The 13,828-nt window shown below is 53.6% G+C and overlaps 1 protein-coding gene across 1 annotated transcript; it reads left to right on the forward strand.

Annotated features, from left to right (window-relative positions):
* Positions 1 to 749: 749 nt before the first annotated feature.
* TENT5B (terminal nucleotidyltransferase 5B) lies at positions 750 to 6,136 on the forward strand. Its single transcript, XM_082494268.1, has 2 exons — positions 750 to 1,095; positions 4,860 to 6,136. Exons 1-2 carry the CDS (start codon positions 916 to 918, stop codon positions 5,877 to 5,879), a joined length of 1,200 nt encoding a protein of 399 aa, XP_082350394.1. The 5' UTR covers positions 750 to 915; the 3' UTR covers positions 5,880 to 6,136.
* The last annotated feature ends 7,692 nt before the right edge of the window (positions 6,137 to 13,828 follow it).

Raw genomic sequence — 13,828 nt, forward strand, 5'->3', positions numbered from 1 at the left:
CTCCCGAGCTGGTGGCTTCCATCAGCCCCGGGGTGTCCCATCATGTCTCCTGGGTGCCAGAGCTCCCTGCAGCCGGTGGGTACCGTGGGTCCCTGGGGACACTGTTGGCCAGGGAGAGAGGGCCCTGGGGTGGGGGGTGTCGGGGTGGGGGGGTGCCAGGCTGGGGGGCATTGGTCTGTGGGGTGCCAGACCACGGGGCATCAATGAGGTACCAGACTATGGGGCATCAATGGGGTACCAGGCCATGGGGTATCAATGGGGCATCAGGCCATGGGGACCAGTGGGGTATCAGACCACTGAGTATAAATGGGGCATCAGAACATGGGCATCAATGGGGCATCAATGGGGCATCAATGGGGTGTCCCTTTAACCCGCGCTCCGTCCCAACCAATCACCGCCGGGATTCCCGCAAGCAGCGGGCCGCGCCGGAGGGGCGGGGCTCCACCGGCCTGTCCCTCCCCATCCACCCTTCACCCCGCCTCTTTCCCTTCCCGCTCCTCTGATTGGCGCTCAACCCAGCCCCAACCTTCACGCTGAGCCTATGAGAGCGCCGGAGAGGCGGTGGGGCCGGGCAGTGATTGGCGGCGGGGCCGGGCCAATGGGGGCGCGGCCGGGGTCCTTTATAAGGCGGTGCCGGGCGCGGGCGAGGGTCGCGCTCAGCGGAGCCGGTGGCGGGCGGGGAGTGGCGCGGCCCGGTTCGTTGCAGTGTCCCCTCGGGCCCCGACCGCGCCTCCCCGCCTCCGTCCCGCCGGAGCCCTCCTCTCAGAAACCACTTTTTTTTTTTCTTTTTTTTTTTTTTTTTTTTTTCTTTCTCCCCTCTCCTTGTTTTAATTTTTCCTCCCAACCCGGCACTTCCGGCTGGTTTCCGGGCCGTTTCCGGGTGACTCGGGCTCTTCTTCCTGTGGCGTTTCGGCGATGCTGGTGGCGGCGGCGGGGGGGCCCGCTCCGGGCGCCTCGGAGCAAAGCGGAGACCGCTTCAGCGTCCTGTCGTGGGAGCAGCTGCAGCGGCTGGACCAGATCCTGGGGGAGGCGGTGCCCATCCACGGCCGCGGGAACTTCCCCACCCTCTCGGTGCGGCCCCGCACCATCGTCCAGGTAAGGCCGGGGGGGGGGGAGACGGGGGACGGGTAGGCCGCAGGTAGGCCGCGGTGAGGCCTGGAGGAGGGGGGGGAAGGCGGGGGTTGAGGGGGTGGTGGTGGGGGTACAGGCCGCGCTCCGCCGCCCCGTTGGACTCTGCCCCGTTCCCGTGGGGGTCAGGGAGAAAATAAAAGTGCTGAGGCGGCGGTAACCGGTACGCCGGGCCCTGGGCCAGCCCCCCCCCCTCCTCCCGCCACCCTCCGCTTTCACCCCCCCCCCCGCCGGGATGAGGGCAGAGCGCCTGGCCCGGGTCCCCCGGGGGGGGGCTGGGGATGCTCCCGGGGGGGGGTGGTTTAAAAGCTAGCAGAAATGTATAAAGCTGAAAGAAGAAGCCTCCTGGGAAGAGGCTTGTCTCGAAAAAATCACACGCGTTGGAAATTCATGCCCCTTCCCCGGCGCTGATCCCATGGATCCCGCTTTGCTTCATCCCGTCCTGTATTCCTCCTCCTCCTCCTGAGTGGGTTTGGTGCCCTACAAAATGCGGGTGGGTAAAGGACAGCAGCTTTTTGGAGCTGCTGCCACGAAATGGCTTCGTGCTGGTGGACGTTTGTGAGAGGCACTCATTAATTTAAATGTTAGCTCAAATGTCAGTGTCCTTTGATTCTCGTCACATTGACTGTATCCTCCAGAGTCTGCCTAAGACTTCGCCTTGTTTAAGAGATCCTGTTAGTTTAACCATAAAGTAATAACTGTGTTTAATATTAAACTAACAATGTAGTTCGAATAAGCTGATGCATATTCATGTTTGGGAGGTAACTTCATTCCTCAGTAATGACTCATCAAATGTAAAATCAGGCATGTTAGCTTCTAATTAAAAAGGCTATTCACAAAGCTAAAACCAAACTGGCTTTCACAATAAAGTAATCGCTGAGATTTCAAAGCCTCAGTTGCTTGAGAAATATTTCTACTTAAGCTTGGAAAATGGAAAGGTGACATTTGAAAGACACTTGGCTGTATGAAAGCCTCAGCTGATTTCAAATTCCTCGAGTTCCTGCTGCATCTGCTGGGGGCAGAAGTGCTGAATCTTGGCTGCTGGAGCTTTCAACCAAATGACACATGAGAGCTACTGTCAGGGCACTGCCCTTGGGTTGTGCAAGGCTGACGAAGCTTGGCGCTGTTAAAAGCCCGCTGTGGTGCAGCATCAAATGTTCCACCAGTTATTACTGTTTAGTTCCACAAAACTGGTGTCGGAGCTGCTGAAAAGGATGTTGCCACTAGCAACTTCAAACATGAAATAACCGAGGGCTGTAATTCTGACCAACCGCACCAGCAGACCCTGTGTTTAGGGCTGACTAATATGAAACAAGTAACCTAAAAGGCAGTTATTTATTACATGCTCTTGTTGTTGTGGGAGGTGGGAAGCAGCAGGTCAGGACGCAGGCAGGGTTTGCGCGCGCGCCTGGCTGTCAGAGTCAATTATCCGAACCACACGTAATGTGAGGTGCTGTTTTGGGAAGCAGGTCAGCAGCTGCCTAACCCTTTAAATATCCAACCCTCTGGGGAAAATGCATACCTGAACCCACTGGCTGCAGCCGGGGAGATGTGCTTCAGGTTGGGACTGGTAGGCTGAAGCCTCCTGTCCTCGGGGGAGCAGCAAGGCTCTTTGCAGGTTGGGGCTTTTTGGGGTGATTTGGGACAAGACTGACTTGAGCAGTTGGATTTTTTTTTCCTCCTTTTCTGACTACATCTCGCATGGGCGGACCTGTAAACCGGGGAAGCTCCACTAAGCCTCAAGCTTATGGGTCTGAAATGCTGCAGGTCCCGAGCGGTGCCCAGAAAGGGGTTAAGCAGATGTTCTTTGGGGCCAGAAAATTAATCTGGAATGAGATCTTCTCCAAGCACTGGTCCTAGCTCTGCATCTAACACTTATGTGACCTATGTCTTGTCTTTCTCTAACCCTAATAGCACAAAACTTAACTCCACTAGTAGTGCTGGAGCTGTGCCTTGGGTGAGTGACTCCAGTGGCAGTTGGCAACAACTGCACACCAGGAACTCCCCTGGATCGGCTGCCTGATATTTATTCTATATGGGGGAATAACCCTATGTCTCTCTTAGTCTGAAAACTGAATTTAATCCTATCTGCCTTCAAAAACAACTGCTTTCATGGCTGGATTGGATGCTCTGGTGGGGACTTGGGACTTCCGATGGTGAATAGCTCACTGGTTAACTGTTGCCTGACATGTGACTGTCACCATTCGGTTGGCAAGGAGCCCGGGCACATTGCTCGCCTGAGCAGCTCATGTCAGGGAGTAATAGGGGAAACGCCAGCAGAGAAGCTGCATTGTGAGATTTAACAGCCTCCTGAGTTTTTGATTTAATGAGTTTAAAAACATTCATCGGTTGATATCAAGATATCTCCTGTTTGCGGGGGCACCTCGGGGCAGCAGAAGCTGGCTGGCCTGGTGTCTTAGCGTGGTCCCTGAGTGGTCTGCGCTGTGGACTGCGTACTGCAGTCCTTCACCTTTACCTATTGTTTCTCCTAAACAAAACTCATGCGGGGTGGTTTTACAGCTACTGAGACTCTAAGTTACAATGCTGTTGTGTCCCCAGAACTGTCTGCTCAAGGCCGTGTTAACCACGCAGGGGTTTCAGCCCCTCTGATAAGGTTTTGAATTTTTGTGTGGTCTCTCAAATTGGGAAAACCTCGCAGGGCTGAGTAGCCCAGTCAAACTGGCTGCTAAAGATACAACTTGCCTACTTGTATCCCAAGCTTTGGCTCTTTCAAGCTCTAGCCTTGCTTCAAGCGCTGGGTGAGCAGGCTGGTGAGGTGGGACTCGCAGGACAGCGAGTAATTGCTGGAGAGAAACATGAAAGCAGGATGAGGGATGGGAAGAGCTTCTGGTGGAAGATGTGAACTTAATCTTCCTGGGATCTTTGAGCTCAGTTAAACTCAAATTATAAGCTGGTGTCCAGGTAGTTTATTTTATGGTCTTGGGGTTATTTCAGCCTCCTGCATGTTAAGTAATCGGACAAGTGATTCAGCTTCACTCTAAATGAACAAAGCTTTGGAGGTACTGGTGGGTGTGCCAGGACTGAGCAGGCAGCATTAAAATCGCTGGAGTAACACCCGTAAGATGAAAGCTGCCTCTTGTGCTTGATAGCATGCCAAGTTCAGCACGAAGCTCTGACACACTGGAAATTGTTAGGATACACTTACTAGTTAGGACATGAACTTGCATACGCCTGGCTGGGGCTTTTGAGCAGTTCTGGCATCTTGATTTGCCTTTAATGAGTCTTGACAGGCAAAGGGGATGGCTGAAAGGAGTGAGCCACCCTGATTAAATCAACAGGACTGCTGCAGACTGTGCTGCCGCCTTGTATTTGGAGTCCTTTTTGGATCGGCTGGTCTTAGCTTCATGGCTGGAAAGGCTGGCCGCAACCACGGGGGCGGGGGGCGAAGGGGGCTTAGACCGCCCCAAAGAATGGGTTCAGATAATGTCTCTGCTTTGGCGGGGGGAAGGAAGGGAAGGGCAAACAGTTGTACTGGAAGCAGAAACAGCTGTTCCTGTGCAGTAAGAGCTCTCTAATGCAAGGGAATAAGGAAAGGAGTGCCACCCCCAACTGCTGGCAAGACTCTGGATGCTTTCCAAAGTGACCTATTTCTAATGGATTAGCTTTTTATTTCACTGTCTTGCACTGGAGTGACCCATATAAGCACAGGGAGTGAATCCTGCTGCTCTAAGCCAGCTTCTTGCTTCTCACTGACTCTCTTTATATCTCAGGTTGTCCGTAGTCGCCTGGAGAAGAAAGGAATCGCAGTCCATAATGTAAGGTTGAATGGCTCAGCAGCTAGTCACGTTCTGCATCAAGACAGTGGTTTGGGTTACAAAGACCTAGATCTCATCTTCGGTGTAGATCTGAAGACTGAAGATGTCTTCCAGCTTGTTAAAGATGTGGTCATGGACTGCCTTCTTGACTTCCTCCCAGAAGGTGTCAACAAAGACAAGATCACCCCTGTGACTCTGAAGGAGGCGTACGTGCAGAAGCTTGTGAAGGTATGCAATGAAACCGACCGCTGGAGCCTCATATCGCTCTCCAACAACAGTGGGAAGAACGTGGAACTCAAATTTGTGGACTCTCTCAGACGGCAGTTCGAGTTCAGTGTGGACTCCTTCCAGATCATCCTGGATTCGCTTCTGCTGTTTGGGGAGTGTTCAGAGAACCCCATGGCTGAGAACTTCCACCCCACGGTCACTGGGGAGAGCATGTACGGGGACTTTGAGGAGGCAATGGACCATCTCCGGAACAGGATCATCGCCACGAGGAACCCAGAGGAGATCAGAGGTGGGGGGCTTCTGAAATACTGCAACCTCTTGGTGAGGGGGTTTAAGCCCAAATCGGAAGTGGATATGAAGGCGCTACAGAGATACATGTGCTCCAGGTTTTTCATAGACTTCTCTGACATCGGTGAGCAGCAGAGGAAGCTGGAGTGCTACCTCCAGAGCCACTTTGTTGGGATGGAGAGCAAAAGATATGACTATTTGATGACCCTCCACAGGGTGGTCAATGAGAGCACAGTCTGCCTTATGGGACACGAAAGGAGGCAGACCCTGAACCTCATTGCCATGCTGGCCGTGAGAGTCCTGGCTGAGCAGAACATCATCCCCACGGTCACAAACGTTACCTGCTACTACCAGCCAGCTCCCTATGTCAGTGAAATAAACTTCAACTACTACGTCACCCACGTGCAGCCCTTCCTGCCGTGCAATCAGTCCTACCCGACGTGGCTTCCTTGTAACTGAGCCGGGATGAACTTCAGGGTCTGTCTGTCCTCCAAGGTACTTCCTTGCCTTGGGGAGTGGGGAGGGAAAGGGGTCAAAAAAAGAAAAGAACTTCTTAGAACTGCAACAAAAGGAAACTTCCTGGACTTTTGCTTGAGCGTCTTGTTCCTGGGGTTGTTGGAACGAGGCCTGGCTGCTGTACACTGTGATGGGAAGTGCAGTGTTACGGAAACTAGATGACTTGGACGTTTACAGGAAGACTTGATTGCTTATTGAATTCTGGAGGCGATGGGGGAGGGTGGGGGTGTGTGAGGGGAGATTGTAGAATTACGCTAAGGTAGAGCTGCACTGCCCTGAAATGGATCTGAATTGTGGTTGGTGTTGTTTTGTTGTTTTTTTTTTTAGTGCGGGAGGTGTTATGGGTGTGCAGACTTGTGGTTTCTGAAGATAGAAGCCAGAGTGGCTAATTCCTTTGAAGGACCAAAGAATCCTGTTTAAGTGCCTGTAACAATATAAACACAACTGTACTGTAAACCTTATTTTTTTTTTTTGCAGGGGGTGACATCCCAAGAGCTTGAGTGGGGATGTCCAATGAGGAAAATGTTTCTGTTGGGGAGGGCAGGGGGGGTCGCAAGATCATTTCTAGTAACCTCGCCGAAGCAAGAATGGGATTGCAGGTTACATGTCGCTGAGGTTTTTTGGCATGGCTTGCTGCCTGTGAAGGACCAGCTGTAGCAAATAGCTGTCAAAAGTGGAGTTGCGTAAACAGGGGTGGGCTTTGAATGACTAAAACTGGGGACACTGGGGTGGGGGGGGAGGGGGGGAGTGCATGGTGGAAAATGCTGTGCAGAGCTTTATGGAGAAAAGGCAGCAGGGACCTACGTATGAATTTACTCGAGCTCCTGAGTCTGCAGTGCCAAAACGTAATCATGTACATAAACGATGAGGCAGAAGGTCTGTCCAGGAGCCCGCCCCAGGCTGCCGTACCTAATTGTGTATTTTCTAGGGGAATTTGAAATGCTGCTTACTTTTTTTTTTTTTTTTTGGCATGCAAGTGTGGTTTTAATGCACAAAGCCAGAGGCCGGCTGGGTTATCTGGGACGATGAGGCTTGTCCTTTGAAGCACAAACCAACCTAGTTCACTAGTCAGTTATGTCCAGCTGTTGCTGTGGTGGGGACTGGAACCCGTGTCCTTCCAGGAGATAGGCGGACCTCTTCCAGACTCTAGCTGGACATCTTCCCTCTGCCCTTGGGCAGGTCCTATCTTCAAAAGCAGCCTATTTCCAGCTATGTGATTCCACATGCAAGCCATCGATAGCATTTGAAATTCATTCTCTAGCTAGAAATGGAGCTTGGGGGGGGCGGGGAGGGAGAGGTAGTGCAAAAGTCAATTGGCCTTAGGAAAAAGTATGTCTTTTGTAAGCAAACCCTCTTGTGTCTTGAGGGTTTGGCTCTCTTAGTCGAATGTGGCTTGGAAGTTGTTGGGTATCTAGAGCACAACCAGTCTTTCACTGAGGTGCCTGGTTTGCCGTGCCCGTTCTCGTGAAACATCATCTCAGACTTAACTATGCACACGGATGGAGAGGTGGGCGAGCAAGCAGGCGCTCCCTAGAGATGCTGCTCTGGGAACACCGTGGCTTCATGGTGCTTCCTCCGAGGCTGACGTACTTGAGTATCTTTACGAACTTGGTTTTTTTTTTATTTTTGTGACAAAACTGTAATAGCTGGGCAGACCGAACTCTCTAATAAAGACTAGATCCTTGGAATGTGTATAGCCAGATTGCTACCTTTTTTGGGGTAGGGGCGATGTGGAGTTGGGCGTAAGGGGAGGGGGATGAGAGAGTGATTTGGGGGCTCTTGCACTTAACATGAACTAACCAGTATGAAATTGGTCCGGCTTTGCTTCCTATCCAGTCAGAGCTGAAGAAGTGTCACTAACGATGTAGTTACTACAGGTTTAACTGCCTTCCTGCAGAACAGCTTTGCCTTCACGGACAAGGCTGGTGTGTAGACTCTGCCACAGCCCGGTAACTCCCTGGTGCCCAGAGCCTAATCCCTGTGGTGGGAGCTTGAGATTTTCCAGTGCGAGGTAAAACTGGTGTAAGGGCTGCTTTTGAGATCTGAAGCATGCCACCTTTGTGGCTTCAAGGGAGGATTTTTTTTTTTCTTGCATTTTAAACTTCAGATGAACATAGATGACATGTAGCATGCTTTTTTTACAGGCTGCTTACCCTCTGCCCACAGACACATAGACGCACTAAACTGAGATTCCCTCCTTCCCATTTAAGACATCGAAAAGATTCCCTACAGCCAACAGCTCGACAGGGCGACTTAATGTTGAGATTGCACTTTTGATTTACGGAGTGTGTGTGGTGGGACTCTTGTGAATGGGTTGAATCTGAATTTTTCTAGACCTTGCAGTGATACTGTGCTGCCTCCTATGAGGGGGCAATTGGAAGATTCCAGTAGCTTGAATGGCACTTGATTTTGTTTTAAATGTTTTTTTTTCCTACACCTGTATCACCTGTCATGCGATGGGCTTGACATAGACTCACTAGATTCTTTAGAATCTGTTACAAATAAATACAGTGTATTCAAATTTGTTGGATTTTTTTTTATTATTATTTGCTTGTCCACCCGGGTAGCGTGGTGTTGGGATAGATGTCCCTACTCCCACCGAGAACCAGGCTCCAAACCAACTGGTCGCCTTGAGTGAGCTGGGATCCTGGTCTGGACCTGGCCCAAGGCTACTCCTACATCGGGCTGCTTAGTCCCTCAAACCGAAGCGGCCGCGGAGCCTGGGAAGTGTGTAGCTGTTGGCAGGTCACTCCGGCGGCTGAGGGAGGTTTCTATTTATAACACTGTTCTTTAGTGTTGTGCATCTTCCTTTTTCCTGGTGGCTCCTCAAGTTGCTGGTGGGGGAGGGTGGCTGTGGTGATCTGAGGTCCCTTGTCTTGGGGACAGTACTGGGAGACTTTAGCTGCTGCCGTTGGCTTTCCATGACTTCATTCTTGTCTGCTGATGGTCATGAACAGCAAAAGGTTGCTTGAGTAATTAAGACTTGCTTATTTTGTGTAGCTGACCCACCTGCAAAGTGGTTCCTCTTGGAAAGGGGAGAGTGAGAGGCTCCAAAAGATTTATTTCCCCCCCCCAAAAATAAAACCCCTTGAATCTGCTGATGTTCAGGCTGGATTCCCGTGCCATGGCTGGAAGCTGGGTACAAGCTTCTCCAACTCTGGCTGCCTTCCAGCCTAAGATGAAGTTTCACTTCCCCTTGTCAACCCACAGGCAGTTCTGGTTCCACTGCAGCAATCCAGCTGATGACATCCCAGTCCCTCTTTGGGACAAACTTGCTGGCTCTGCATCTCTACATTTTTACAGTCCGGGGCCAAGCTTCCCTCCGACAACAGGTCTGGGTGGTTCTTCTGGGCTGGCACCGTGTCACGCTGTGTCCCTATCGCCTGCTCGAGTAGGACTCTGCTTTCTCTCTAAACCTGTTGGCAGCGCCATGGGATGCTTGCCTCTCGTTGGCGCACGACTCGGCACCACGCTCCTGCCTTTCCCTGAGCGTCTTGCGTATGGGAGTCGCTCTAAAATATCTGCTTAGTTTGTCAGCTGTCTTCTCAGTGTCAGTGGTCGGTCCTGCCGGTGGCTGTTGATGCTCTGGCGAATAAGCTGCCTCTGGATTTGTGGCCCTGAGCAGAGCAGCAAAAGCCCTGACAGAGTCGGCTCATCATTGTTGGAGCGGATCAGACCATACAAAGGGATGTTCATGGAAAGTACTAGTTGTGATCAGAAAGGAGCTATCAATGTTTACAACTGAGATTTGGATCCCTCTTTTGTTAATTGTCAAATTAAAAAAAAAAAAAAAAACAACATATATTTTCTCACTGCCTGTAGTCTGCCTTTTTTTTTTTTTTTTTTTTCTCTTTGAACAGAGGGTGATGGACAAGTCAGGATGTGCCCGAGTATCTGGTGGGTGAGATTTGGACTCCAGCGATGGGTGTGTTGGTGCATGCTGGTTGCCTGAGTGCTTCTCTCAGCCTTGGCTCTCGAGCTTTGCTCCGACGTGTGCCGGGGTGGCTGTGGCTCTGCCCCAGCAGCTCCCTATATTTAGAGGGCTGGTGGTGTGCCCATGGCAGACTGGTCTGGGTTATGCTGGTGGTGTGCCCAGTTCAGATAACTGAAGTCAGGCGTGGAGAAGCCCACGCCGCAGTCTGCGTGTGTGGACGGTGGTACGGTACGGCACGTGCCCTGCAGCACCTCCGCAAAGGGCAGGTGGGCGATCGAGGATGCCTTGAGGTGCATCCAAAAATGCCCGGTGTTGTGTCAGCCAAGTCATTTCCAGGGCTTGCGGTGCGGGGTTTACAGCTGCAGACCTGCCCACGGCAGCTTTTTCTCCTGGAAGGACACCTGGCTGAGCTCCAAAAGCCCTGAAACGGGAGGAATTCGTCTCGAACCTCCAGAATGCAAGAAGCGTCTTGCTCCAACCTTGCTGCTTTCAGCTGTCCTTAATCTCTTGGCTCGACGCCGAGGGTGGCACCGTCTATATGCCGGCAGGTAGCTAGACCCAAATTGTATCTCAGTCTCTCTAATTAGCCTTTCTTATAGTACGCTGGCGTTTCTGCCCGGCCGTCCTCCTCCTCGGTAGCCGTTCGGGCAGCGCGGGTGTTAACTCTGCTATTTGAGATCGGGCAGAATGAGAGAACAGTCTGTCTGTGCGGCTCCTCTTTCCATTTATAGCTGTGTTTAGGCGATCCGGCACACGGACCCTTGTGCTCTGACGCCTGGTGCCAAGCACGAGACAAATGCTTCATTGATATGTACAGACCGGGAGGGCAGTTTGCTCCCGGCGGGGCCGTGGCAGCGGGGTTGGGACGGAGCTGAGCTGCCGGAGGATGGCACCGACTCGGTCCCCTTCGCTGCGGTGCTGAGCCCTGGGAGCAGCTGAGCCTTGAGGGGGTGGAGGGCTGATAGTGAGAAACGTTGCGGCGTGCAACTCGGGCTCTGGCATTGAACCCTCCTATCTTATCTCCTGCCCCTGTCTGCCGGAGGTTCTGCTTCAGGCTTTTGTATTACCAATAGGATTTTGGCTCGTGTTGGAGCTGGTGTGGAGGCGGAGGGGTGTTTAAAAGGTTTTTTTTTTTTGTTTTGTTTTGTTTTTTGTTCTGTGCATGGGGCAGTTGCACTGTTGGGCTCCAAATGCAGTTTGCTGCCGACCTTTCGGCCAGCGGCAAGGAGGCGCGGTGGGAAGCTCCATGAGTCCCTTTGGTCAACCACCTTCCCCCACCTCTGACTTCTTGTGTCCAGCCTGGAATCGGACGCTCAGGTGTTCCCTTCCCTCCTGAGCCGTGGCGAGAAGAGATCCGCTTGTGCAGAGCCTCTGGGCTGTTCCCCCTCGGACACCAAACCAGCTCCCCCCAAAAACCCCACGTGCTTCTGCGAAGGCTGACGCCGGGTGCCCGCTCTTCCCGGCGCCTTCTCTTCTAGCAGCTCCTGCTTTGGAGGAACGAGCCGCGGCGTCGGCCGCAGCCGGTGAGAGCCGCACGTGTGCCGAGCGCCGCGCTGCTGCTGGGGTGGGAACCGCGGTCGGTTTGCGGCTCCCTCGCCTGGGTGGATCCCCGCACCCGGCCACTCATCTCAGCTTGTAGAAACTTGATGGCTCTGACAAATTTGATTGAAATCATCTGCTGGCATCCCGAGGTGTTAAGGGGAATGACTGACAGCCGCCGCAAAGTCACGTTTTCTTAGGAAAGGAAAAAAGGAGGAAGAAAAACGGAGGGGAAAAAAAACCCGTCGCTCTGCAGCCTCCAGCTGTTGCACAACTGAGCCGTGAGATTGTGTCCTTGCACCCCCCTTACCCCAACCCCTTGCACGTCCCTCCGGCGATGCCAATGGAAAACAATGGCATTTCCAGGAGAGAAGAGGAACTCGTAGGTGGGACCGTGGTTTTGGAGACGGGCGCTGGGCTGGAGCGGTGCCAGGGGAGGCGCAGGGCGATGTGTAACGTGTTATCTCTCTCCCCATACAAGCGAGAACATGCGTTTTCACTCCGAAGAGCTCACGTCGTCGTTCTTCCAGTGTGTCGGAGCCCTTCCCACCTCTCCTTCCCTGCCGGGAGGTTTGTCTTCGGTGACGGATGGAGCCGTCTCCCTTGGGGGTGGCTCTGCGCAGGGCCAGCTCTCTGGGGCTCAGCCGATGGCACCGGGGTGGTTGATCGTTGCCCTCTCCTGCCACCACGGCATATTTACCCTGCTTATCTTGCCACTATCAAACCCCGCTTGCAGCAAGAGCAGTGTCACCCTGCCTTCAAAGGAAAAGCCACCGCGCGGCGCGTTCCCCGGGGTGTTTGTGTGGCCTATATTTTTGCCTTGTAATCCAAGGAGGGGTTGGATGCACGACACCCCTCCAGCCCTCCTCCCTTCCCCCCCTGTAGCCACCGGGCCGGCGTGGCTGGAACAGCTGATTACTTTAAGCATCCTTCTACTAATGTGCAATTACAGGTCGCTTGGGCTTGAAATCCCGGTTAAATCCGCATGTCCGCAGCGTGACTCACCTAACTACTGCTCCCCTAATGAATCCTGGATGCATTCCTTAAAGACTGGACATAGTGTTAACATGCCACTTACTAACCACCCTTTTGGGATGTCACCAGCGTAACGAGTTCAGCTAGTTTCTTCCCCTGCTCCTCCTCCCCTGCGGCCCTGGATGGTTCTTGCGTTCTCCGATCGCAAAGGCTGAGCAGTCAGGGGGTCATCCCCCTTCGCAGAGGGGTTTTCTCGCTGCCGCAATGGGGCTCGGGAGGAATCGGTCCCTGAAAGGATGATCATCTGCCCGGGGGGTGTTTTATTGAGATCACGAGCAGCGCTGCCATCCCAGAAAGGCTCAAAAAAAAAATCCCCTAATTGCGGATGATGGGAAGGCAGGAGAGACACAGCCCTGCAGCCCTTCCCTATGGTGACAACCACCTGCGAGGGACCGCGCAGCACGCCTGTCCTTCTCGGCAGCGTCGGGGTTGCTCCTACCTACAAGCAGCTTAGGGGGTGGGGGGGTTTGTAACGTGCCCTCCCGAAGCAGGCGGCCTTTGAACCCAACCTGCTCATTTGGGGCTGGATGCTGCTATTCCGGCTTGTGCTCGGCGGGTGCTGCCGGGCTGCCCGTGACGGAGGGCGCAGAGCGACGTGAGTAAGCGCATCCTCACCACCGTCCCACGTCACGGGTGACCTAACCCTGGGAGGGGCCGGGTACCCTCCACCTCCCATTAATGCCCAGGGAATTGGAGACGGGTCGGCATTGCTAATAGCGATAATTGCCCGGTAGTTATTTAGCTGATGATTTGTTTTATCCAGGCAGAGCTGCGTTATGTCCAACCTCATCCCATCCGCCCCGAGGCCATCCCGGGCAGCGCAGGGGAGCCAGGAGAGACGGCGGGGACAAGTTCTGTTTTCCAGCCGGTTCCCGGCTGGATGAACGTGGTTTATCTGGTGCCCGTGGCTCAGCCATCCCTCCAGTTTCTTACCTGCAAAGCCCCTCTTTCTTCGCTCCTTGGGATGGGGAGAATGAAAGAGATGTTTGGGGCTTTTGCGAGGGACCCGGGGGGGGGGGGGGGGCTGGCAGTGGGGAAAAACAAGGTTTCAAATAGGGTTTCTCCCCAGTTGCGTGAAACCTGCCCTGCAGAAGAAGCCAGATACGCCGAGAGCAGAGCGGCGGGTCCGGCCTGGCTCGCTGGGTGCCCCTCTCGCTGCCGTCCTGCTGCCCCAGTGACAGAGACGGCGTCTTTTTGGCCGGAGTAAAGGAAATTCCTCCCCTGCAGGGCAGTGATCCCTGGAGAAACTGGGACGCAGCCGGCTCCCAGGGCTCGCTGCTCTTCCCCGCCGGTGCAGCCATCCCCTGGCAGCTCCCCACAGCCCCAGGTAAGCGCAAAACCCACCGGCAACCGGGGAGAGGTGACATCCTCCGGGAGAGTTGAC

The sequence above is a fragment of the Vanellus vanellus genome (genome assembly GCF_965231255.1).
Source record: "Vanellus vanellus genome assembly, chromosome: 22".
NCBI classification, from domain to species: domain Eukaryota; kingdom Metazoa; phylum Chordata; class Aves; order Charadriiformes; family Charadriidae; genus Vanellus; species Vanellus vanellus.